Raw genomic sequence first — 24,473 nt, 5'->3', positions numbered from 1 at the left:
AGCGTGTAATAAATCTAGCTACGTTGAGTGTAGTGAGGGAGGGACTGGAGGAGATAATGGGGCCGGGGATTTAATATGAGGGGCGTGCGCAGGAGGGGAGGTTTTGTAGAACTGCGGGCACGTATGTATCCCAGTGATTAGGTTGAAACTGCAAACACAAGACGGCGCGTGGTAGATCCAAAGGGGGTGACTCATTCAGAGAACATAGAGTTTTCCCACAACCAGATAAAAGAGAGATTCGATTGATGTTAACGAGAGTCTATCGCGTCCACCCTAGGCTGATCCATCTAACTTTTTCATGTCCGCTGGCCAGCTAGCTTGCATCACTCCCCGAGTCCCATTCCATTCATGCGTTGAAGTTGTAGCAGTCTTCCCAGCATCAAGCGCGAAAGTGGAGGAAGGAAGTTTCTGGGATACGAGTGACTGAATTCCCCATGTTCTTATCAGTGTCTGACTCATCTCCACGAGGGGACAATGGGACGTACGGGAGCGCTACTCTGCTGCTTTCGAAGACGGTGGGGCAGGAGGCGAGCCAGATGGAGGAGGTCCAGAGAAAGTGCCGGTTGGCTTCGGTCCGTGGTGACCGTCATGCGGCATACCACTGCTGTGAGGCCCATGGTGACCGTCATGCGGCATACCAGTGCCATGAGGGCCGTGGTGGTCATCGTGCGGCATACCAGTGCCATGAGGGCCGTGGAAGCTGACACCGCTGGGTGGAGGGCCGTGAGGACCACCTGATGGAGGACCTTTGTGCTCTTCGGCTGGAGCAGCAAAGACAGCTACCGGAGCCAAGGCGGCGACGAAGAGGGTGAAGAGGGTAGAGAGATGCATGCTGGCTGTTGGTGGTGGTGGTGGTGGTTGGGTTGGTGTGGTGGAGGTTTTGATTTGTAAAGATGTCCGCTTTTGCTGAATGAATGTACTTGGGTTGTGTGATTGAATGGGAGGATGCTGTCGAGCAAATTGGAAAAGAAACAGAGAGCTCTTATAGGGGAGACACTGTTAAATGGCGCCCTTCAAGGGGCTTTCTTTGTTTGCTGTAGGGGCTCGTACGCGTCAAGCTTCCATTCCTGAATTTCCACGTAAGCGACGTATGGTATGATCAAACTTTTTCCGAGGCAAGTCTAGGCTTGACTCTTTTTGTCTTCCACCCGATGATTGCAAGTCAAAGAAACGCAACTGGTTTAGTTGGTGACGAGATTGTTTGATTGATGAATGAAACACCGTTTCGGCGGAATACTAATATGAAAGCCAATGCCGTAATACAAAGCATGATCTACGTTGGTGCCCCTTGATAATATGGTTTGCTAAGCTTGTTCGTTGGATGTTAGGAAGGGCGCCTATCCGTCGCTGGCTCTGGGTTAGTGGGTATTGGATATCCGTCTCACGTTCCGAGCGCCCAGGGCAGTAATTGGCCCTGCAGCTTGATGCAAGGTACGAGGAGTCGCGGAGGCTCTTTAAAAAAGCATGACAAGAATGGAGTACGTACTTCTCTTCACAACCCTGTGCTTCATCAGCCTGCGCACATGGACAGGGAATCATCGCACTTCCAATGCACAGGTGACAACCACCCTAGATACATATCTAAGGTACCATTATACGCCAAAGTCCACATAACATAAAGCAGTATCAGAACTATTGGCTGTCGTCGCATGACGGCTCAAAGAAATTTCAACAGTAGTCGTCAGCTTCGGGTCAAAGTATGTGTAGTAGCTGCATTCGGTTTAGCGGACGCGTGGTCTCTGATTCTCACCAACAAAGGGGGACCGACGCTTAGATCTCTTCAATGATTATGAGCTGAGTCTGATGCACGATGGGCGAAAAGGGCTTCAGATTACTACTACGAGTCACATTATTGTAGATATGTAGTATGAACGGAATATATGGCTCACAATTCTGTTATTTGGACTGAGGTTATACGCTAGTCCCAAGCGGGTTTATCAGATTAGATTGGCTGTCTAGAATGCTTGGCATCATGCATCTTGCGAGAGGGATGGCCTTCAGGATGGCAGTGTACTGCAAATACATGTCAGTTGAGGGAGGTCCCAAGTCAGAGGATTCTTGATAGCTCGTAGAAGTTGTTCTTGATTAAATACAGCCGTGGAAATGATAAGCCGCCAACCAAGTGCTTACCCGCCTCCACGGGTCGCCTACCCGGAGTACAGCTAGAGAGAAGTCATGATGGTGTACAAAGATTTCGTTCTCCAAAAGGGACTCGCACCATGTCTTCTTCCAACAGCATTAATTCAGAGAGTGTACTTAAAGGATACATATGCTCGATCTCGCAATGTGGCTTCCGCCAAAAGAGTGTGTTCATAAGCCGCGCAAGATGAAACCCATCGCATTACATGCTCCATATCCAACGAAATACACAGTATCACCCACGCATGAGAAGCCAAGAACACGCCGTCGCATCCTGATCCCAACAAATATCACCTATCCGTGTCTCTTGACTCTTGAGCGCCACCTTGGATCCTTCAAAGACCAGCTTTTTAACTCTTGAGCGTCACACGAAGAGTGCAGAGAGTCTCAAGAAACGTGCTAAGGCCCCTCGGGCGATGGACTCTCACGGCCTAAAACGGGATCGGATGACCATTTCTTGAATGCTTGCGACGGCGATGGCTTGTTCTTGGAACCATGTCGGTAAGGGGCGAAATTGGCTTTCGACTACATACTCCTTGAAATCTTGTGAAGGCGATCGCGGTTGATTCCCTTGAATAAAGTCCTGGCCAATGTCGTAGTCGCACCCGATGTTCAGTGTCTTCATAGCTGCGGCTCTAATCTCCTTGATACCATCTTTCAACTCTGCCAGTGGAATATCCGAATGCTAGTATGGGTGGTCAGCGCAAGCAATCGAGAAGTACTCATTATCAAAACTTGCCTTGCTGAGCACTTCCTCACATTCTCCGTCTATTTCGGTGATAGCTATGATCTCGTCATAGTCCGGAACGACTTTTCGTGCAACTAACTCGCCGACTCCCGCCTTGGTCATTCCTCGGTTGGGGAAGTCAGACCTTTCGTGGAACCCGCGGCGTGCTTGACACTCTATGGCTTCGATTTCTACGGTGCCAGGGTCTTTCAACTTGATTAGCTCAGACACAACTTTGTCGTTAACTCGAAGGATGCTAAAGCAAAGAATGATCGCAACGACTTTGGGTGTGTGTCTTGGAGGTTTGAGAGGTTTGGGTTTGGAAGGCATTCTGGTAGTCGGGAATGGTCTGTTTTGAGGGAAAAGGGTTCAGTGCCAACATGAGCTGAGTGGTATGGCGGTAAGCATGTATGAATTTCTAGAGGTAAGAAAACCATAGTTTGGGACGCGGATTGACTCTTATTAAGATTATTGTAAACATTTGCCTGCAAGGCTTCATCTCGAACACTGCAACCCCTTTGTTCCTATTTGCATCAGAGATGTTACATGCATCTAAGACATTATCCATCGAAGAAATGTTAAGTCTTGCAGGACCAAGTCGACTTGCGACCGGATGTTCGGCTCGTATTCCTGTATTCGCAGGGTGGTGAGATTCTCCCAAACGATTGTCACAGCCTCCGCTGGCAGTACATCCTGCGAAACACAGAAATACGTGCATCAGCATGACGATGTTGCAAAACCCGGTGAGTTGTAGAAGACGAATGGTGAGCACTGCTTGGCGTTTGGGATGGTGTGAGGCAAGGACGTCCACCCTGTCACAAGATGATGACAACAGTTCGATAAGTATCGCAGTCTTTATTGGTGTACGTCCCTCGGAAACAATGAAACATCTGTCAGCGATCCCATGTAAATCAGTGTGTGATCGTTGCTTGCTCATACGTATCAGAGATGTTTGATGATTCCGCCCCCGCGGACCTGGACCTGGCAGGAAGGCGCGAGAAAGACTACAAATCCTAAACAAACCGAGAAAGCCATGAAGCTCAATCACAGCTTTATTTGAAGGCTTTTGGTCGGTCGTAAAGCACTGTTAGACAAAACTATGCTCTATAAACGAGGACTGATGGAGAGTAATGTCATTGTAAGTAATTCCAGGGTTCCACATTTTGTGACAGCGGTTCGGAAGTTTCAGCCTGTTCCCCTCTGCATTTCAACAAAGTGACTCTCACATCTTTGCTAGATGCGTTTGAGCATGGACCAATTCCTCTCAGGTGAAGCTGTTTTTGCTTTGGCATTCCTTCAGAGTTTCACCGCCTTCTGCTGTTCAGGCAAAACATCGGTCCTTACGATGTCTTATGTTCTTCTTGAAGTCATCAGTGTCATATACGGTAAGCCTTTCCGATTTGATTCCCAGAACCAATCTAATGTTAGAAGCAATCCTAATTGTAGGCCACATCTCTTTACGGGAACAGGCCAGAACACGTTGTCGGAAGCTATCATGTTTATGAGCGACATGTTCTTCCTGGAAAATCCCAGAACTTATAGGCTATCGGAAGCAACCATAGTCTCAAGCGACATATTCCTCCGAGATATTTTCAGAAATAAGTGGGAAACTGTGAATGAAGGAAGTCCGAAGTTCAGCGACTTAGATTGTCACTGTTTCTGGTAGCTTGCTTGATGCGCAACCAATCCAGACTACAATTTGGGTTGATTCTCCATCGAATTCACTTCCGCCCGGGCTTATTAGGTCTTCAAAAGACGTTGCGTCAGATCGGTGCAAACATTATACGCTGCTCTAAAAGTGCCATACTTGGGGGATTCAAGAAGAAGCACTCACTCAGCGGGGTTGCTCGAGCTGATACAAAAGGTGCTGAGGTACGGTAATCAGAAACGACTTTTACGCAGCTAGATGCGGCTAAGGTACCTTAGCGTATTCCCGCTAGTGTTGTCCTCGCTTAATATCCCACGAAAACTACACGCACAAATGAGTTCTAAACGATGATTGGCTGGGTTCTAAGGCTTAGAAGCACGCAGACAGCGGTCCACAATGCAGCTCAGCCCTAAGAAAACTCCCCATCTACGTAAGGTAGAAGACCTAGAGTCTAGATACAAGAAATCGCTGAAAAAATAAGGCGTGGGTGGGTGGGGAAACGTCCAAAACCTCTGCTTGCGACGAGAGGAATAAGAATGAGGAGCAAAAAACAGGAGGGATACGCAGGATACCGCCTACGAGTATCTAAGGCTCTTCCAACATAGCAATCTCGGCTATATTGCCATGTGTGTGCTGCGCCCCACTAGCCCCCAGTCAAGCTGTGGCGAAAAGTCTCTCTAGCGTCGGCATGAAATACAAACGCGCCGCTAAGTTCTCGTCAGCGCTTCTTTTCCAACCGAGCCATCAATCGTGGGACGCATAGAGAAGTCTCGATCTGTTTTGACCCGGAGCGCAAGAATATCAGTCCTGTCGGGGTCTAGCTTTGCACCATGGAAGTCCATCATGAAGCACCCATAGCGCATACTCAGTCTTTATCAAAGGATTCTCAAGCTCAGGACATTGGGGATGATTACGAGATTCCCCCTCCAGAACCCTCTACCTCCTTTGCCGGCCTGAAAGACCGCATCAAGCGCCACTACGAGATATGTTCCGACTACTATTACTCGCTTTGGTATGTACGTGTCGAGTGTTCACGGTACCGGGTTCCATGCTGGGAAGTAGTCGCTGATCAGCAGGGGTGAACATATACACCACGGCTACTTCCTCGATTCAGCAGACACGAAAGAAGTGGCACAGACGCGCCTTGTAGATCTCCTACTCGAGCGCTCTCAATTGCCCCCAGGAAGCCGGGTTCTGGATGTCGGGTGTGGCATCGGCGGCACGTCGCGCTATCTAGCTAAGAATAAGGGGTGTAGTGTTACTGGAATCACCATCAGCGGGCAGCAGGTAAAGTTGGCAAAAGACTTGTCTGCAAAAGAGGCAGGACGTGTGCAGGGGGAGGTCGAGACATCCAGCTCCATCGGGTTGGGTAATGGCAGTGTAAGGTTCGTCGAGCTCGATGCTGAGAAGATGGGTGACTTCTTCAATGAGTCAGAGACAAAGACGACCTTCGATTGCGTGTGGATCTCGGAGGCAATGAGCCATTTGCCCAACAAGGAACTCTTCTTTCGGAACGCTTCGATGCTGTTGAATGAAGGTGGAAAACTGGTGGTAGCGGACTGGTTCAAGGCCGAGGAGTTGACAGATGCGCAAATGGAAGCAGATATCAAGCCGATCGAGGGTGAGTCTCGCCTCGGGGTGTTAGTCAGCCATGGAACTGACTAGTGCAAAGACGGAATGCTTCTCCCTGGATTGAACACACAGTCAGAGTACCTCAGCTACGCAAAGCAGGCTGGGCTTAGTGTGTTCTCAAAGCCCTTTGATATCAGCAAAGAGGTCTCCAAGACTTGGTAGGTCCCCAAGGGCTTCCCGACAATTGTGAACGGTACCTTGACACATGCATACTCGTAGGGATATATCATGGTCGCTGGTCCAGAACCCAGCGCTGTGGGCCTTTGCCATCTCTCAGGGTCGAGACGGTCTAGCATTCCTTCAAGCTTTCCGAGCGATGAGAAGAGGCTATGCCAATGGCACATTCCGCTATGCTGTGATGGTGTTCCGAAAATAGAGTGACTCGATTGCTTCACCAAAAGTAGATTGGATATATTCCCACTTTATGACTGTGGTTGCTCTCGACAGCGCGTTACCTTTGGGCTTCTCCCGGAAAAACACGTCGTTTGTGACTGTGGTTGCTTTCGATAGCGTGTTAGTTCTGGTCTTCTCACGCAACAAAACATGTCGCTTGTGGTTGTGGTTGCTTCCAACAGCATGCCAGTGTGTGCTTCCCAGAGAAACATGTCACTAATGACTCTGGTTGCTTCTCAAAAGAAAGCGTGTTATTTGAGGGTGCTCCCAGAGAAAGGTGTCGCTCATGAATGTGATTTGCCTCCGACAGCGCGTTACTTCTAGGAACCAGCCCGAAAAGAGCTTGCCGAATATGACGCAGATTGCTTCGGGAAGAGCGTAAGACCTTGGGAAAAGTCATGTAGTGCATGCTCCTATTGTCCATGCTCGAGCTTGAACCGGCACTTTTGCTGATACCTCGTCTGACCCAGCCAAATCCAGAAGAAGCAATTACAAAGGAGTGTGGTATTGTACTAGGGAAGCGCAAAGTCTGCTTCATCTTGCTCTAGATACAACTGTGAAAAGCGTGTGCTAACCGAGTATTTAGTGCCAGTACCATTGCATCATATGGCCTCAACGCCGCCAATTGAAAGAGTGTGTTTGTCTACCACGCAGACGCAAACCCATTGCACAACGGCTTCCCAGATCTACCCAGTGATCAACCCAAAGGTACCGGTCCGTCTGAGATCAGTCTGCGTCTCCAGAGCGACCATTCTCGAGAGCGCGATCGGCGTCGCGTTGAAGGAGACTGGAAGGAATGACCAGAGGGGTTGGAGATTCGTCAGACACCTGCTCCAGTGGGGGATCTGGAATGCTAGGAGGACCGCGTCGGCCTCGGTTGATCTCCTTCCAGTAGGTTCGCAAGGGGACGTTGCCCTGCGGATCGGATAAGGCTTGCCATGCCTTCGATATTATCCACTCTGTCGTTTCGGAGAGGCGTTCGTCCTTGTGGGAGCTGTCAGCGGATGCCAATGAGAGGAAGAAAAATGGTTCACTGGAACTTACACCAGCATGGTGTTGCAGGAAAGAATTGACCTCGTCAAATGTATCGTCATCCTTCACTTGGCTGCTAATGATCTGAGCCACAGCGTTCTCGTCCCAAGTGATGTTACGCTCTACGGCATTTTCCTTGGCTTGACGCCAGTATGTGTCGATGGAACTTGCTCGAACCTCGACATTGTATAGTCGCTTGAGAAACTCGCTGGCGGCAGCCGAAGATTCAGGCAGGAGGCGCTCGATTTCAGCAGTGCTTGTGCTGGCTTTCGTGGTGGCCACATCGACAAAGTATTTGAAGAAGATAATGATCGCTTTGTGCTTGGGTTCAAGGGGAGATACGTCGCTGACGGGCGATGGCACATCGCTGACGGGTGATGGCGACGCATCCACATGAGGGGAAAGGAGGTATTGATGATCCATGTCCTGGGTGTTCAGGATGCGTATTATGAGCAGGATGTCTTGGGGTGAGTTTGATTTTGGATGAGATTGCTGTTATTGTTCTTGCAGATGTCTGTAAGAGAGGCTGAAGTTCTATGAAGAACAATATCGAGAACATGGGGACAGCCTTTTATACAGACCTGTGCTCGCTGCCCGATTCTTCTCCGTTTCATGGAATGCTTCATGCCATTCTGCAACACACCTAAAAAACGGGATGCGTTTTAGGGGACCAAGGACGATTTTCGTAGTGCTAGCTCGTGCTTCTCCCTACCCCACGCCACGATGCTGACACACGGAAGCGAACAAAGTCACAGTCGAGTCTTCTATGGCAGGTAGCTGCTGTCCAAGGCATTGGCTTTGGTCCCTCCGCTTGCCAGAGACCAGGATTTGATCCCCGCAGAGTCGTCCATCAAACAGTGCGTTTTGGCTGTTTCCGTTGATCGAGGGCCTAGGTTGCTGGCCCGAAACTTATCAAGGCATATATTTCAGAAGCTGCCGATACCATACTGTAGACTGAAACATGCGTCGGGGACATCGGAACGCGCCGAAGCCGTCGGGGTTTCAACCGCTCGGAAGTTTCAGGGCAGTATGTACGGGGTAGCCGCCTCAATTGTGCGGCCGAAAGTTGCTTCGAGCCGATGGCTCATTGTTACAGGTATGGGGTCGTCTCTCGGTTCATTTCCGAAATGTAATGATTTCAAGCACCGCTTATGGTTACAAGAGCGGAGCCAAACGCGCACTTCAAGCCCAAAATCCATGTCCAAAATATTTTCTGGAAGTGAAGGTTACCACGCGGTAGCGGTGCGCTCTGTGACGTCGGAATCCAGCGTAGGCATCAAGCCCAAACTCTGCGCCCAGAACGAGTCCAATGGAGCGTCCATTGAAACCCTATCATGGGTTAGTGAACACTACAGGAAGTCCAATGTGCGCTTCGACTCCTGGATTTGTCTCCATAACTCAAACACTTGCCACCGAGCGCCGTCTGTCTTTCGAGGCTAGGCCGAAATAATCTTCCCAAATAGCTCCGTCCATGTGCACAGCGACCGTGGATTTCACCGTCGACGCCAGGCATCTTCCCTAAGCAGAACTAAGCGCACTGTCCAGATAGCCCTTCAGGCGGGGCGTTATCCGAAATATTGACGCAGTGGTAGGTCTCGTACTTGATGTGCAGCACTTTTGGTGCAAACCTCCGTACCGTAGGCTCTACCGATGGGTACGTAAAATTTGCTCTGGGCAACACCAGCAAGAGTCCCGAGCGCCAAGAATCCTGCCAAAACCTCTCGCAACGCAAAGTGGTTTCGAAATTGCAGTTGACCTGCTTCCAACTAATTCCTACGGACTCTATTGTTGAGGAGCATTCCCTCGGCTCAAATCGCACAGTCCTTGCCTTCACACCAGGACGAGTACGAGTACTGTTACCTACCTACATCATTATCGTACCACTAGTCACTCAAATTTGCTCTCTCAGATTTTTCTCCTTGGCATCGTTGTTGTAGGGCAAAGCTGTGACTCATCCTATGAAAATTAAGAGTCACTGTTTTCAGAATACATACAACATACCATTGCTTGACCTCGCCTTCTCGAAGTTTACTCGACATTCATCCTCTCGCCTCCAGAACTTACACCACTGCTCAGCGTCGTCTTCTCGACTCTCACTCCGGTTAACCTTGCAGCTTCATCGCCACAACATTACGAAATACCCATCACCGACAATGGCACTCACATGGACTAGATTTGTCCCAGACCACTACGAAAGTGCTGCCCAGTCCCCACCATCTCCCGCAGATACTTTTGTCGCGCATCCTTTCCCTTTCATGCGCCTCCCCGTGGAAATACGTCTACAGGTCTACAGAGACTACCTACTCGATCGGTATTCCCCCTCACCCGCAGAAATCCACGAAATGGTCCTTGACACTTGCGACTGGGAAAAACCCCCGGCTGAGATACTGCAAGTCAGCAAGGCGGTGAACGCGGAAGTCCAGGACCTCCTCCGACATGAAACTACATTCAACCTACGGATATGTTGGCAAGATGCCACATTCGATGGTCTCGCGGTCTCGTGTTTTCGGGCCAGGGGCAAGCCACTGGACTATGACGGCATCGCACACCTCAGGATCGAAATCTATCCTGCACACCCCGACCGGTATACCGACATGATACGCGTCTGGAGACAAGTTCAGAAGGTCTGTTCCGATCTACAAGGGGCTTCCTGCGTACAGAACCTATCCCTTCACTTCATGGAGAACCAGTACGCGACGTGGTCACTCGACGGCGAGCCTCGGGGGACAATGGACATGAGTTGTAATCCAAAACGGTTGCCTTCGGACGTTCTACATATCCTCGACCTATTCAAGCTCCTGCCAAACGTCGCCAAAGTACAAATACATCTACCTGTTTCCCTAAACGAGGATGTGAGCCTGCAAGAGTCGAAGCGAGACACCGAGGACGTGATGATGCAGATCAAGTCACTTGATCATGCACATCAGAAGTTGGTCATCAAGACCATTGAAGAAGCCATAGCAGAGAACGAGGAAGACTTGAAATACGTTGATGGCAGCAACTCCCATGACAAGCTGGATAGACTGTGCGGATACGGTCACTGGATTTCTAACCCTCATTTCGACATCTTCGAGAAGGTATGGCCACATAGAGACTCCGTTTTTGAGTGGGAATATAGACCACGCTCACAATACATCGGCGATGAGAGTCTCGAGAACGCTCCTTTGGATTATGTCGACCCCTATGACAGCGACGACTACTATTAAGAGACAGCTCCAGATGGACCTGCGTGACTGCGTACAACCCCTTCCACGCTTGTAGCGTATTCAAGGTTCTCAGCAGCCGCCACCCATATCGGAGTTGGGAGGCTATGCTTGGGGAAATGGAGGGAGAAGCTGGAGGATGTGAGAGCAGTATTGAAGGAGCGGGGAGTGGGAATTTGAACGAAGGGAAGGCAGAACTGAAGGAGGAGAGGACCGAAATCTGGAGGAAGAGGCAATGAGGAACGGAGAGAGGATATATTAAAGGAAAAGAGGGCAGAATTGGAGAGGCAGGGGACCGCGATCAGGAGGAAGAGACGATCGGACTTTGGCGAAAGCACGAGGCAAATTTTGGAAGAAGGGAGGGCAGGATTGATAGAATTCGGATGGTACTCGGATATTATCTAGTCGCCGCTGCGATCCATGGTACCAGTATTGGCATGCTGGGCAAGAAACTTGGCACTCTCAGGTCTTGGTATGTGCCATCCACACCGCAATAATGACTGCCACCATCACTCCGAGAGTCTTGGCCAGGTTGACAGCCGCGTGTCTGTACTGCGGCTTTCTCCTCTCCGCGATCCGCTTCGCAAACGAGGGGGGCGCATTACCGCTCGGGAAAGCCTTTTCCGGCACCGGTTTGTCGAGGAAAGCGCACAAGGGTTCCCTTTTGCCATGATTAGCATCAATTGGGACGTCCTCAAACACTTCACCATAAAGTATCGAAAGCAGGAGAGCGAGGCAACACACCAGCCATGAGTATGTCAAAGCTCAAAGGGCAAGCCAACCTTAGCGTTCGGATGCGCCTTGATCAGTTCCTTGCCAAACATATTACACCGCGCATCGGTGACAGCCCCGTAATTCCCAACCAGCTTGTCAAAGTCCTCCACACCAACCTCCCGACCAGGATCGTCGGCCTTGGCATCCCACAGTCGAGTCCAAACCATGCTTTGGTCACCCTTGACCTCGAAGCCATGATACACACTCTTGTATCCCAGATCCTCAAGCGCAAATTTCAGCGACTCGGTACCGCAGCGAGAAAAGCCCAGGGCTAGGACTTGCATCGGGCTGTCCCGGGCGGTATTCCGTTCATCGAAGGGATAGATCCACTGCAGGAGCAACTCGACCGGGTGGAAGAGAGTCATTGTTGACAATGGTATGAGAGGTCAGTGTTGATGAGATGTCAACAGGACTAAACGAGCTAGATTATATGGAGAGAGAGGGGGGACGAAACTTTCCAGTTGTAACATTCCGGAGGCTTTTATGAGGGAGTACAGAGTAAGTAGTACAAGCAGTCATGGGGAAGACGGATGAGTAATCCACATAGCGCCAAACAGTTCCGGAAGTGCACGGGTTTGGACATAGGCAAAGCGCGAGCGGAGATTACATTATTATTATCAGAAGATCACGAGATCACTTTGAACACAGACACGCTTCGACCGTTCATATAGCAGTCAAGAATGGCACTGTCCGCTTTCCAGCTGCCCGGCTACACAACATACCAGCCAAGCAACCGCACTTATGAGAAAAATATCGGTCAAACACGTACGAGAATCATACGCCCAAAATACTCATATCTCATAAGATTCGTACCAAGAAGCCTACTTCCGAAGTGCACTGGACCCCAATTCCTCCTCTTCCAACACCGAACCGGAGCGGAAACCCCCTTAGTATAGACCGTGAATAAAAAAAACACACATCAGTACAGCTCCCACCTACTCCCTCATCACCTTGTCCCCCATTCCACAACTTCCCTCTCCTCTACATCCCCGGACCCTCTCGCGCCCCCCTCGATCCTTTGTCCCGCGTTATCCAAAAAGACAATCGTATCCGCCGTCCGCCTCGAGCTCTTCTTCCCGAGGGCCACCTGCTCATGCGTCTCCTTCGTCTTGACCCATCGGTCCAGCTGCGAAGTTGCGGAACCCGAGGAGGAACTGGAGGAGTGGTTCTGTGTGTGTTGGTCCTGTGTATACGGATTCTGTGTGTATTGGCTTTGTGTAGAAGAAGGATATTGGGACCTGATGGTCAAAGAAGAAAGCCGTGTCAGTTGCATTGCAATACGGAAAGGAGGGGAGGGGAGAGGCGAATGGAGGAAAAGACCGCACTAACGGCATGGCTGGCCTAGCGTTTGCACAAGTCAAGAGCTTGGATCAAGAGTGCCGAGGTTAGGGTCCTAGGCTTCTGACTGCGTCCAGTACCACTCTGACAGCTCTTCCGAGGGGATGATCGGTATTCTGGTCCGATTCCTGTGACGGAATGTCTGCTACTTTTCCTGTTCTTGGAAGTCTCAGTGGCGATCCCATGCTACTTTATATGTCTCCCCCATCTTTAGCGAATACATCCTGGCTTCCTGTTCGTCCGCGGGACATACGCAATTGACCGGTCGACGCCGAACGTCCTAGCAGTCCTAGACGCGAAAGACGCGCTCGATAGTCCTTATGGATGCCTTTGCCATCGCCTTCTAAGTGTCATGAGACGGTACTCGCGCGCCTATCTTGAGATGTCATGACAAAGCTCTGGTATCTACGTCTCGATCGAGGTTCTCCCGGTAGTCCTAGAGGCCAACGATGCGCTGGACAGTCCTTATGGTTGCCTTTGCCATCGCGTTCTAGCCACCAAAGTCCAGTTCAGGACACCACTCGAGCTGTATTTGTCTTAGCGTATCATGATGAGGCTCTCCTATCTGGGTCATACTCGCGGTCCTAGAGCCAGGTAGCCTTGTCATCCCTCCAAGAGCGTGATTGACTTTATCCGGCTCCGATGGGATAGATCCTGCAGGCTCGGGGGCCTATGAGAAGATGTGACCGCAGTAAAGGAGTCATAGGGCGAGTAAAGATCAGACATCAAGGGTCAATCGGTGAGTATCATCAGGGGCGGGAACACATATGTGATTTGTCTGAGGTCATAAATTCATCGTTTCATTAGATCGCAACTAAATGGATTATACATCGAATCTTAGTCCTTGAGGAAATGTCTTATAGATCATGAAATCCAATCCATCGAAACGATAGCTTTCAGTCATTCTTGAAAGACAGCACAAGAAACTGAACGCCTATTTTCTACGAGACCTATGTCGATCAATTCCATCATCGTCCACTCTCCTTGCCGATAGTCTACTTTGGTCTATAGCGACACTTCTTTCTGACGAGGACATCCGATGTCTCTTCTTGAGATGCGGGCCTAGGTTGTCAGATCTCATGGGGGGCTTCATACGACATTCTGGATGGGGACATTTGAGCCCTGCATTTTTATTGTGTCTTGGGGACGTTCGTTGATGACGCCGAAAATTGGATCTGGCGTCTTGTGGGCTTCCCGTGAAGTCCTTGGAGCATTCTCGACAACTTAAAGTTGAAGTTGTTGGAGTGTTGGGAGTTAGCGGCGTTGGGGAGATGGAGGCTTGAGACAAAGTGGTCAGCGAGGTAGGCCGGGTACTGACTTCGGGTCTCTCTGAATCAGCCGTAGACCTCCAACGCACGTCGCTGATTTGAGAGGAGTCGAGGGTCCTAGCTCCATTATTTGTTGGATACCAAGGAGCAGGCGAATCGGAAAGTGGCTGGGTCGGACAGATAACTTCGAGCTCACTGGTATCTGGCCAAAGCTCGAAAGTGGATTCAAGGGCGTCGGGTCTGTCCTGCAATTTCGACATTTCCAGTACTCGGACCAAGTCGACGATATAATGATCATTACGCCAGGCTGGATACCAGTCTGAGTCCCTCGACGGCAGCGCTTTGTTACATTGGTTTGTGACGATATCGTGATATCTTTCAAACATTTCAGGTGACTCAGAGCTCCACTGGAATTTGTTAGCTGAATGAGTAGCAAATTGATGAAGACTTGCATCTTACTCTACCACTGGTATTCAAGGTGACCTCGACTTCACGCAGGTCCTGCAATAACCCACAAGCTATTCGGAACTCGGTATCAACCACTATCCTTCGAAGAGCTTCTACGCCGCGCTCATGCTGGAGCGGGCGAGTGATATGCTCGATCAAGTGCTCGATTTCGTCGGTCCGAGACTGGGCAAATACGGCCAATTCCTTGGGCGGATATTGAGCATTCCTTTCACAAATATCTGCCTCCTCGAAACCTACAAGTCGGTTAGAATGGCCATCTTAAATCTTGAATGGAATAAGTGTTGGCTTGCCGTCGAGGAAACTAATGCAACCTTTGAAAACCTCACTGTTTCTTAATACATCCAACATGTCTGCCTGGTTGCTACAGTTGAGTGACTCCCGGGAGATGCTGCTTCCGACGCTTGCATGGCGACTGCTATTGAATAACAGGGTAGGCTGAATCTTAGGTAGCCACGACCAACGATTCATAACCTTCAGAAACAAGATCTTGTCGTCCTTGTCGGAAAGCGCATGCTGCCACTGAAGAGCGTCGTAATAAAAAGTATCCAAGCCATAAAAATCCTGCTGATAGTGTAAGAGAAACGCGGCAGCAAATGCCAGATGTATAAACGCAAAGACGTCATCGAAGGTCTGTCCCAATCTGCCACGAAAGTATTCCCTCAGGGTCCCGATGCCTTTTTCGAACAAATCACATGGCGGCAGTGCAGCACAACGGAACCAGAGCTCAGAGTCTAATTCCAGCCTCTGCATCCAATCTTTGTTCACAGCGCCAACCAATGCCTGGAGTGTTTGGACCTGCACCTGCTTTGGTGCAGAATGAGTCACCAGGAGGGATCCATGATCGAAGCAATGTGGCAGAGACTTTGTAGAAGATGGTGAATCAAGAGCATTAGATAGGTGAGGTCGGCGTTGATGCGCTGAAGCAACCTCACTTTCGGAGCCTGCGGCTTCGCCATTGCTCCTTTGTCCTTCTCTGCTCTGGCTCTGCGGTACCATCTCCGGCGTCGGCCTGGACCTCCGAGGGTTCAAGATTGCCTCCTCACCTCTGGAGCCCGATGAAAAGATGTTGCTTCTGGACAAAGGTAATGGCGGAACGTCCATATGCCTCCTACTCCACAAGGCGACGCTAGGCTGTCTTTCTGAGCAAAACGACGAGTTGAACGGATAGTGCGGGTCACCATCGCAGGTCGGCGATGGCAGCTTGCAGAGACCATAATTAGCAGCCATCGTGTCGATCGAGGTAAAAAGGGGCACTGGTATCTCTGGTCTCACTGTCTCCATGCTCCCACTCATGAAGCTCGATTCCATGTCAATATCCCGTGCCGGAGGTGCAGAAGAAGATACAGAGGGCAAGAAAGCGGTGGTCCACGACTTTGAGGCTTCGGCATGTGTCATATTTGACTTTATCATTGACTCTAATAAATCGTCGACACCACTCCAATGGATAGGGCCAGCCAAGTCTGTCGACTCCATTCTCATGAGCGAAGGCTGAACACAGACGGACGACGGGTCAAACTCTTTGATTTGGAACGGACGATAGAAAGAATGGGAATGCTGTTGGGCCAGGATGTCCTTTGGCCATGGGGCTCGAGACGCTGTCGAGACCGCTGGGTGCGAGACTGGACGCTGAATTGGAAGACCCGGCTCAGAGCTGTTGCGAGCAGAGCGTGTATGCTCGAGATCTTTTGTTGTCGATCCTGAAGGCGATGAATCAAGAGATATCCCACCGCTGGTGGCGTCTTTATGATGCTCTACCCTTCCCGGATCTGGTCCCTCGCGGGTGAATGTGGATGAACAGGCAACTCCTGACGGTGAAGACACAAAGTTCACTGTTGGGCTTGTTGGAGAGAAGTTGTATGACCAGGGGGAGGAAAGTCCAAATTTTTGAGAGCTTGGGGAGACGTCATTTGAGGCTGGAGGGGTAGCAGTAGGAGCAAGGGTACTTGGAGAGACAGTATTCCAGAATGTATAAGGATTCCTTGGTTCGTTTGGACGAGTTCGATTCACGGACGAGGCATCGCCAGCCAGTATCTCATCTCTCATAACTTTGCTGTCGGTCGAAGATGAGCTCGTGAGTGATGGCTCGTGTCGCCTCTGGGACTCCCAGATCGAATCGTGAGCCGTCCAAAATGTGTCGGTCGACGCATCTGTAGGGGCACATCCCACAAACTCGGAATCAGTATAGGAGACAGACGTCCCGCTTGACAACCTAGGATTACGGCTCACGACTGAAAAGCGTTCGGAAGAACTGGTCGTTAATGGCGAATTTGGAACCGACGGCAACGGCCCGTTCAAGTTTGAAGACTTGCGCTGAGGCGGCGTGGGTAACGGTCTAATCCGGTCGACTGGTTTGTGCCTTGGTGACGATGATATTATTGTCTCAACGCGAGGAGACTCCAACGATGCCCCGGAACTGTCGCTACTCTCTCTCGAAATGTCAGTAGACACAAAGATTGTGCATCTTTTACTATCGCTCTGTGTATAGGGATCCGGGTTCGCCATAGATGTATGCCTAGGCCCGGGGCTTGGTATTCTGCAGAGATCATACGCCTCGGAAGCTTCCTGATCTACAGATGAGATCGTGCTCCCTGTTTCATGGGTATCAGGCCAGCCATTGCTGGATCGCTTAGCGGTAGACAAACGAATATCAATGGCTGGAGTTCCGTGCGTTTTTTGCCACAAGCTTGGCCGACCAGATTCGCTGTTGATCGGATGTAGAAGCTCTGGTGAGTCTTTCCGCTTGGACGACGCCAAAGAAATTTTCGGGGGAGATGAGGGGTCGTACATCTCGTGTGAGAGTGCTGAAAAAGGGTCGCACATCTCGTGAATTGGCCCTACGACGCTTTGGCGTGATGCTAGCTCCGGAAGACAGACGTTAGGGTCACGTATTTCGGCAACTCGGACGCCTGGGTATCTTGCTTTTTCATCTGACCATCCCGTCAACATAGGACAGTCGTTGGCCCGGGACGAGTTTAGGGCCGATCCAGGCGATTCGAATCTTTGATTGTCAAGACCTGTGCCAAGCTCTTCCTTCCATCCTTGCCGCATGCCTCCATCCAAGGCTCTTTGCTCCTTCAGTTCGGCTTTTGGAGCATGGGTTCGTTAGTATTATTGTACTTCAATGGTGAAGAAGCCGAGTACAGACCTGATCTTTTCTCAGAGCGTCTGCGACAGACCCAATTGAGAAACCTTTCAGCCAGCTTATTGTCTTTGTTTCGAAACCTGACTTTCGGATCATTCTCGCAGAGTTTGTTACACTTTAGGAAACGTTCGGGGCGCTTATGGAACGGGCACCAATACCACGCAGTCGAAAGGCGAGGGCAATCGGGAACGTGACGAGCTGCTAATTCTCTACTGTCAAAAGTCTTGCGACACCAGATCAAAGGGCACATCCTGAGCTCGTCTTCTTCTATGTCTGGATTGGGGGAACGGTCGATTTCGACCCATTCGAGGAAATTGCGTAGACATCCATATTCAGAGAGGGAGTCTAAGATCCTTCTATCGACACCGTCGCGGATGAGATGTCTCAAGCTGACATATAGGTGTCAACATGTATTTCGTTTAGGATCAAAGGACTGAGCACTCACGCACAAGGTGCTTCGCGGGCAGAAATGGGTGTTGTACCATTCATCGTGCGCGGTAGACCCAACATGGGTCTGGAGGTAGTTGTTAATGATCTGCGAGGATGTGTGACTGTATGCCCACTTACAGGCAAGGTGTCTCGCAAACAGAATCAGGAGTTGTACCACACATTGTGAATTGTAAACCGAAAATGTGTTAATACCTTTTTCAAAAGTCTGAGATTGTAAGAAAAATTGACTTGTCTAGGCCGAAGAATGAGAGCGCCTTGAAAAAGTACGGACCGCTGAGAAAATGTTGGGGAAGAAACAAGTTAAGAAGTTGGGGCTTCTGACATTGCTCCACACTAGGGTCATTCTTGTGGAGTGACAGCTCAATGAGGGTAAAGCCACATGAAAAAACGGTAGGCAGGGTGCTCTCGGCTTAGGACTCTGACGGCATTGAGACTCCCACCGAGATAGCTGCTAAGAACGGCATCTGCGAGTAGGAGGGACTCTAAGGACTGCAAATCTTATGCAAGCGACAGCCAATGCCATTCTGCGCGATTTCTCGGAAAAGCAACGACGTCCTATAGAGCTGGTGGTTTCCAAGAAAAGGCCTAGCTAAGGACATTGTTCTATGTGTCCTTAGCCTCCACCGCATGATCGGATAGGCGACGCCGAACACACAGCAATACATGATCTATTGTGCGGCCCAACGCAAGCTTCATGTTGGCAGTAAATTGGCACTGTCGGCCTCCCCCGAGCTAAACTGTATCTATCAGTCCTAATATCTAACACGTCTGGGCCTTATACGGCCACAAGGCCCGCGCCTAGGCACGAGGTACCTCATGTAGCCTATGGTCTCTCACCAAGTCCCTGGCGCAGACACTGGCTTGTGCAATCGACGCGTTCAGTAGGACTTTTTTCAGGCTAAAAAGCAGGCAAAGTAGGCCGGCGATCGATTATGCATCGCTGGTATCGATTCGCTGGCCTACATGACACTAACGCAGGTCGTTTGAGCGGCGACGCCTTGCTTTGCGGGATCCCACAGGCCAAGAGAGCCGGGTTTGGAGTGACAGATGTGGGACCGAAGGTCCAGGTTGCCAGTGACACCCCTGCAAGTCCTGGAATGGCTAAGGACGGCTACCTAGATCTGGTCAGTCCTAACGGCTTTATCGAGATCCATAGGCTCAAAACACAGCATGAACTCACCACAACACCTTCGCTTTCCCTTTGCCTATTTTCTGGAGGCCATACATTGGAGGGGAAACAGCCGGAGCCACTGGTGAGGACTTCGCACGCCAGGACGGCCAGCAGAGCACGGTATGGGAGCCGGCCGTTGGCGCTGTCAAGAGGTCAGCTGCTAAGCTGTTCGGGGAAGTGGGGGTTCGCATGACTAGATGGGCTGATCACCAATTGTGACAGCCTTATGGTGTTTTTGCTCCTGGAAAAGTCGTGCAAAACCCGGTCTACTCAATGAGATGAAGAACAGCAGCATGAGCAGATTTATGTGCATCCAGCGAAACTACTCTCTGGACTGTGCCATGAGTAGTAGATGCTCGAGGTTACATCGCGGTATGTAGGATTGGACAGTGTAGCCAATTGGCTCCGAGCCCCCACCTACCTGCATACAAGACGCAGTTGCCAGTCCAAAAGGGCGCACCGACCGCATGAACCATCGTCACAAGGCTACTCGTACATTGGTGGGCCTAGATCGTAGAACGGTACGAAAGGCAATGAGACGATGATATGAATCTCCCTTTTCCTTGACCAAATTCCTGTCGTACGTACTTTTGCATTGCATCGCATCATGCGTGGGAATCCAACGATGAATTTGGCTCATGCCAGATGGATGTAGAGGTAGTGAGTGAGTAGTGAGGAATGTAGTAAGGGAAATGCTTGCCTTCCAACGGCTACTCCGTGAGGACATGGAGCGATCAGTAAGCCATTTGTGATTGTTATCTGACAATTGCCTCGGTCCCTCAGAGCGTGCTAAGCTCATTCTTCGCTGGCTAATCCCCTTCGGGTTAGCCCCTTACTTTACTACGCTCCTACGGAACCTTATTTTTATTTTTTAATTTTATTTTTTTACCTTTCCTTTTCTTTTTTTCCTAATTATTTTTTTTTTTTTATTAATTTTATTTTTTTTTTTAATTTATTTATTTTTTAAATAAAAATAAAAAAATATTTTTTTTTTTTTTATTTTTTTTTTTTTTTTTTTTTTTATTTTTTTTTTTTTTTTTTTTTTTTTTTTTTTTTTTTTTTTTTTTTTTTTTTTTTTTTTTTTTTTTTTTTTTTTTTTTTTTTTTTTTTTTTTTTTTTTTTAATTTTTTTTTTTTTTTTTTTTTTTTTTTTTTTTTTTTTTTTTTTTTTTTTTTTTTTTTTTTTTTTTTTTTTTTTTTTTTTTTTTTTTTTTTTTTTTTTTTTTTTTTTTTTTTTTTTTTTTTTTTTTTTTTTTTTTTTTTTTTTTTTTTTTTTTTTTTTTTTTTTTTTTTTTTTTTTTTTTTTTTTTTTTTTTTTTTTTTTTTTTTTTTTTTTTTTTTTTTTTTTTTTTTTTTTTTTTTTTTTTTTTTTTTTTTTTTTTTTTTTTTTTTTTTTTTTTTTTTTTTTTTTTTTTTTTTTTTTTTTTTTTTTTTTTTTTTTTTTTTTTTTTTTTTTTTTTTTTTTTTTTTTTTTTTTTTTTTTTTTTTTTTTTTTTTTTTTTTTTTTTTTTTTTTTTTTTTTTTTTTTTTTTTTTTTTTTTTTTTTTTTTTTTTTTTTTTTTTTTTTTTTTTTTTTTTTTTTTTTTTTTTTAAATTTTTTTTAAATTTTTTTTTTTTTTTTTTTTTTTTTTTTTTTTTTTTTTTTTTTTTTTTTTTTTTTTTTTTTTTTTTTTTTTTTTTTTTTTTTTTTTTTTTTTTTTTTTTTTTTTTTTTTTTTTTTTTTTTTTTTTTTTTTTTTTTTTTTTTTTTTTTTTTTTTTTTTTTTTTTTTTTTTTTTTTTTTTTTTTTTTTTTTTTTTTTTTTTTTTTTTTTTTTTTTTTTTTTTTTTTTTTTTTTTTTTTTTTTTTTTTTTTTTTTTATTTTAAAAATTTTTTTTTTTTTTTTTTTTTTATTATATTTTTTTTTTTTTATTTTTTTTTTTTTTTTTTTTTTTTTTTTTTTTTTTTTTTTTTTTTTTTTTTTTTTTTTTTTTTTTTTTTTTTTTTTTTTTTTTTTTTTTTTTTTTTTTTTTTTAAATTTTTTTAAAATTTTTTATAATTTATTAATTTTTTATTATTTTTTTTTTTTTTAATTTTTATTTTTTTTTTTTTTTTTTTTTTTTTTTTTTTTTTTTTTTTTTTTTTTTTTTTTTTTTTTTATTTTTTTATTTTTTTTTTTTTTTTTTTTTTTTTTTTTTTTTTTTTATAAAAAAAAAAAAAAAAAATTTTTTTTAAAAAAATATAAAAATTATTTTATAGAAATTTAATAATAATAAAATTTTTTTTATTAAGAATATAATTTAACTCTTTAAGATCTTATATTATATACTCTTTATAATTCTATATTAAATTATTATTTTAAAATAATATATATTTAAATAAATTAAAATCGTTTAAAAAAAATTACTACGATAGAAGATATTATAAAATTTATATTACTAATTAATATATTATTTTTATTTCTTTTCGATATTTTAATACTTTTTATTATGAGAATATAGTTTTTTTTATATTTTTTTATAAATAATTATTATATCTTTCTAATTAGATCTTAATATACCTCTCTTTATATATATATATTTATATATTATATAGATTAAATTAATTTTATAATAATAAAAGTAGATTAAAAATATATAATAAGCGATTAGAGTTTAATTTAACTTAGAGCTAAGACTAAAATTCGATTTAACTTAGAAAAATCTAACTTTATAAATTTAATTTATAGATCTTTACTTATAATAATTTAATATAATAATAATAACGAGTAAAGGTCTATAAATTAAGTTTATAATTATTTTTTTAATTAGAGCTATCGAGTTAATTTAATAAGCGATATCTAAATATCTTTCCTTTTAATAATTATAAGATTAAACTTCGAAATTCTTAAGACATTTAAAAGCGTAATCTACGCTTTATAATTTAAAAAAAAATCTTAAGATTTTAATAGAAAATAGTAAAGTTATTAAATAATTGAAAGTAGACTCGATAGAATAAGAGACTTTAATAATTGCGAATACTAATTTATTTATTCGCGATAACTTAATCGATTTAATTAAAGGGCGTAGTAACTTTAAATTTATAATTAATTATATATATAAATTTAAGATTTTATAGCTTAGCTCTATCTTATTCTATTATATATACTAATAAAATATATTATATAATTTATATCTTTTAAAATATAGATTTTAATATATTAATATAAAGTAGATTATATTTTAATAAGAAGTAGACATTTTAATATTACGTCGAATTTAGCGGATTTATAAAAACTATATTTTCTAATAAACTACGTTTTCTAGTAATAATAGATATTTTTTTTTTTTTTTTTTTTTTTTTTTTTTTTTTTTTTTTTTTTTTTTTTTTTTTTTTTTTTTTTTTTTTTTTTTTTTTTTTTTTTTTTTTTTTTTTTTTTTTTTTTTTTTTTTTTTTTTTTTTTTTTTTTTTTTTTTATATTTTTTTTTTTTTTTTTTTTTTTTTTTTTTTTTTTTTTTTTTTTTTTTTTTTTTTTTTTTTTTTTTTTTTTTTTTTTTTTTTTTTTTTTTTTTTTTTTTTTTTTTTTTTTTTTTTTTTTTTTTTTTTTTTTTTTTTTTTTTTTTTTTTTTTTTTTTTTTTTTTTTTTTTTTTTTTTTTTTTTTTTTTTTTTTTTTTTTTTTTTTTTTTTTTTTTTTTTTTTTTTTTTTTTTTTTTTTTTTTTTAAATTTTTTTTTTTTTTTTTTTTTTTTTTTTTTATTTTTTTTTTTTTTTTTTTTTTTTTTTTTTTTTTTTTTTATTTTTTTTTTTTTTTTTTTTTTTTTTTTTTTTTTTTTTTTATTTTACCAAAAAAAAATTCCTGTAACAAACCAATGCCCAAGATGGTGGGTATGATAGCTATTGTGCATGGTACCACACCTCTGATTGGGGCCTGAACTGTAGTTGTCCTTGCTCTGCCGGTGTCCATGATGCCGTGCTCGAGATGTGGACGGGGTTGTGTTGGAAAAAAATTCTTCCGGCAGGCAGGGCAGTTGTTGTTGGCCTGAAGCCAGGTGACTATGCATGATGATCCTACCGGATGACCGCATGGCAGATCAACCTCCCACTCGACTACCCCAGTTAAAGTGTTCAGCGTGTTGTAGTCTTCTAGACAGATCATGCAGTTTGCGCCTTGGTCGGAGCGAACGCGGTTCTCGGTTGTGCTGAGAAGATGGGTGAGGAATTCTCGAGACATGGTGCGATAGAGAGGATTTGGTTCTTCGAGGGTAGCTAGAGATAGGGGAAGATGTGTTGTTGAAACGGTGAAGAGAGGCGAGTTGTAGGTATAAGTAGGTGATGTTGAGGGGAATGCCGAGGGGTTGACAAAGACTTGGTTAGGTGTCTGGTAAGTAAAGACACAATGAGTTGGTCTGAGAACAATCAATTCTTGGAAGCCTGCGAAAGAAAGAAGGACCTTGTCAGCATTACAACGAACGAACGCTACGGCTTTGTTTTTTCACAAATACCTCTGTATCCTGTGTGTTATAAAATCTAGAACGCACCAATGAGGCATCTCAACACAGTAAATTGGTGTTCGTAGGTCCCGCTTCTCGCAATAACCACACCAACTAATCACAAAAGCGAAAAGGCAAGCCCCGACACCAACATGGGCTGCACACACTCCCGCCCTTCCCCCAAAGAGACTCAAAGACCTATCCCCGAGAAATCACGTTAAGACACGAGAAACCTCGGCGGATAGTCCGGGAACGATCCTGATTTGAAAATATTCAAGTATGCCAAGTTTCCAATTTTACGAGTAAAATATTTCTTACTTCCAGGTAGGGCAGGGGAGGAGGGACAATGTGTAGAGTGATTGAGTACTTCTGGGGGCGGTGGTTGAGACGGTGGAGGTTTTACTGCTGTCCCAATACGAATTTGCGAAAAGTACGCCCCAAGCATTCAAGTAGAGTAAAATACAACATCGATCGAGGTTATACTTGAAGATTCCTGAAGATTAGCTACCTATCTGTTCTCAGAGCAAGCAACGACGAGAAAAAACTCGTCTCAATACACGAAGACAGTCCAGTTGGCCAATCCACTCGTGCCGACCTGTGGTGCACTTATTAAACAAGCTTGAGTTTCACGTAATAAGACTT

The 24,473-nt window shown here is 44.8% G+C and overlaps 8 protein-coding genes across 8 annotated transcripts; 2 read left to right on the top strand and 6 right to left on the bottom strand.

Moving 5' to 3' along the window:
- Positions 1–2,563: 2,563 nt before the first annotated feature.
- Positions 2,564–3,196, bottom strand: HO173_002424 (uncharacterized protein; the record flags this gene model as incomplete). The annotated part of the gene is made up of 2 exons (XM_037304357.1): positions 2,564–2,824; positions 2,879–3,196. The coding sequence occupies 2 exons, from the start codon at positions 3,194–3,196 to the stop codon at positions 2,564–2,566; spliced, it is 579 nt and encodes a 192-aa protein (XP_037169152.1).
- Positions 3,197–5,344: 2,148 nt separating this feature from the next.
- On the top strand, positions 5,345–7,168 carry HO173_002423 (uncharacterized protein; the record flags this gene model as incomplete). The annotated part of the gene is made up of 4 exons (XM_037304356.1): positions 5,345–5,526; positions 5,591–6,135; positions 6,187–6,304; positions 7,126–7,168. The coding sequence occupies 4 exons, from the start codon at positions 5,345–5,347 to the stop codon at positions 7,166–7,168; spliced, it is 888 nt and encodes a 295-aa protein (XP_037169151.1).
- A 97-nt stretch (positions 7,169–7,265) lies between these two features.
- Positions 7,266–9,044, bottom strand: HO173_002422 (uncharacterized protein; the record flags this gene model as incomplete). The annotated part of the gene is made up of 4 exons (XM_037304355.1): positions 7,266–7,523; positions 7,584–7,997; positions 8,802–8,900; positions 8,976–9,044. The coding sequence occupies 4 exons, from the start codon at positions 9,042–9,044 to the stop codon at positions 7,266–7,268; spliced, it is 840 nt and encodes a 279-aa protein (XP_037169150.1).
- Positions 9,045–9,724: 680 nt separating this feature from the next.
- On the top strand, positions 9,725–10,777 carry HO173_002421 (uncharacterized protein; the record flags this gene model as incomplete). The annotated part of the gene is made up of 1 exon (XM_037304354.1): positions 9,725–10,777. The coding sequence occupies one exon, from the start codon at positions 9,725–9,727 to the stop codon at positions 10,775–10,777; it is 1,053 nt and encodes a 350-aa protein (XP_037169149.1).
- A 459-nt stretch (positions 10,778–11,236) lies between these two features.
- HO173_002420 (uncharacterized protein) lies at positions 11,237–11,913 on the bottom strand (the record flags this gene model as incomplete). Its single annotated transcript, XM_037304353.1, has 2 exons — positions 11,237–11,467; positions 11,557–11,913. The coding sequence occupies 2 exons, from the start codon at positions 11,911–11,913 to the stop codon at positions 11,237–11,239; spliced, it is 588 nt and encodes a 195-aa protein (XP_037169148.1).
- A 581-nt stretch (positions 11,914–12,494) lies between these two features.
- On the bottom strand, positions 12,495–14,540 carry HO173_002419 (uncharacterized protein; the record flags this gene model as incomplete). Its single annotated transcript, XM_037304352.1, has 2 exons — positions 12,495–12,786; positions 13,837–14,540. 2 exons carry the CDS (start codon positions 14,538–14,540, stop codon positions 12,495–12,497), a joined length of 996 nt encoding a protein of 331 aa, XP_037169147.1.
- Positions 14,541–14,880: 340 nt separating this feature from the next.
- HO173_002418 (uncharacterized protein) lies at positions 14,881–18,375 on the bottom strand (the record flags this gene model as incomplete). Its single annotated transcript, XM_037304351.1, has 4 exons — positions 14,881–17,705; positions 17,768–18,153; positions 18,210–18,278; positions 18,332–18,375. 4 exons carry the CDS (start codon positions 18,373–18,375, stop codon positions 14,881–14,883), a joined length of 3,324 nt encoding a protein of 1,107 aa, XP_037169146.1.
- A 798-nt stretch (positions 18,376–19,173) lies between these two features.
- HO173_002417 (uncharacterized protein) lies at positions 19,174–19,680 on the bottom strand (the record flags this gene model as incomplete). Its single annotated transcript, XM_037304350.1, has 3 exons — positions 19,174–19,329; positions 19,395–19,527; positions 19,580–19,680. The coding sequence occupies 3 exons, from the start codon at positions 19,678–19,680 to the stop codon at positions 19,174–19,176; spliced, it is 390 nt and encodes a 129-aa protein (XP_037169145.1).
- Positions 19,681–24,473: the final 4,793 nt, after the last annotated feature.

Source organism: Letharia columbiana (genome assembly GCF_014066305.1).
Source record: "Letharia columbiana isolate WasteWater2 chromosome Unknown Sc0000004_s0, whole genome shotgun sequence".
Taxonomy (NCBI): domain Eukaryota; kingdom Fungi; phylum Ascomycota; class Lecanoromycetes; order Lecanorales; family Parmeliaceae; genus Letharia; species Letharia columbiana.
The sequence above is the reverse complement of the archived record's forward strand: the minus strand, read 5'-3'. Positions and strand labels throughout refer to the sequence as shown.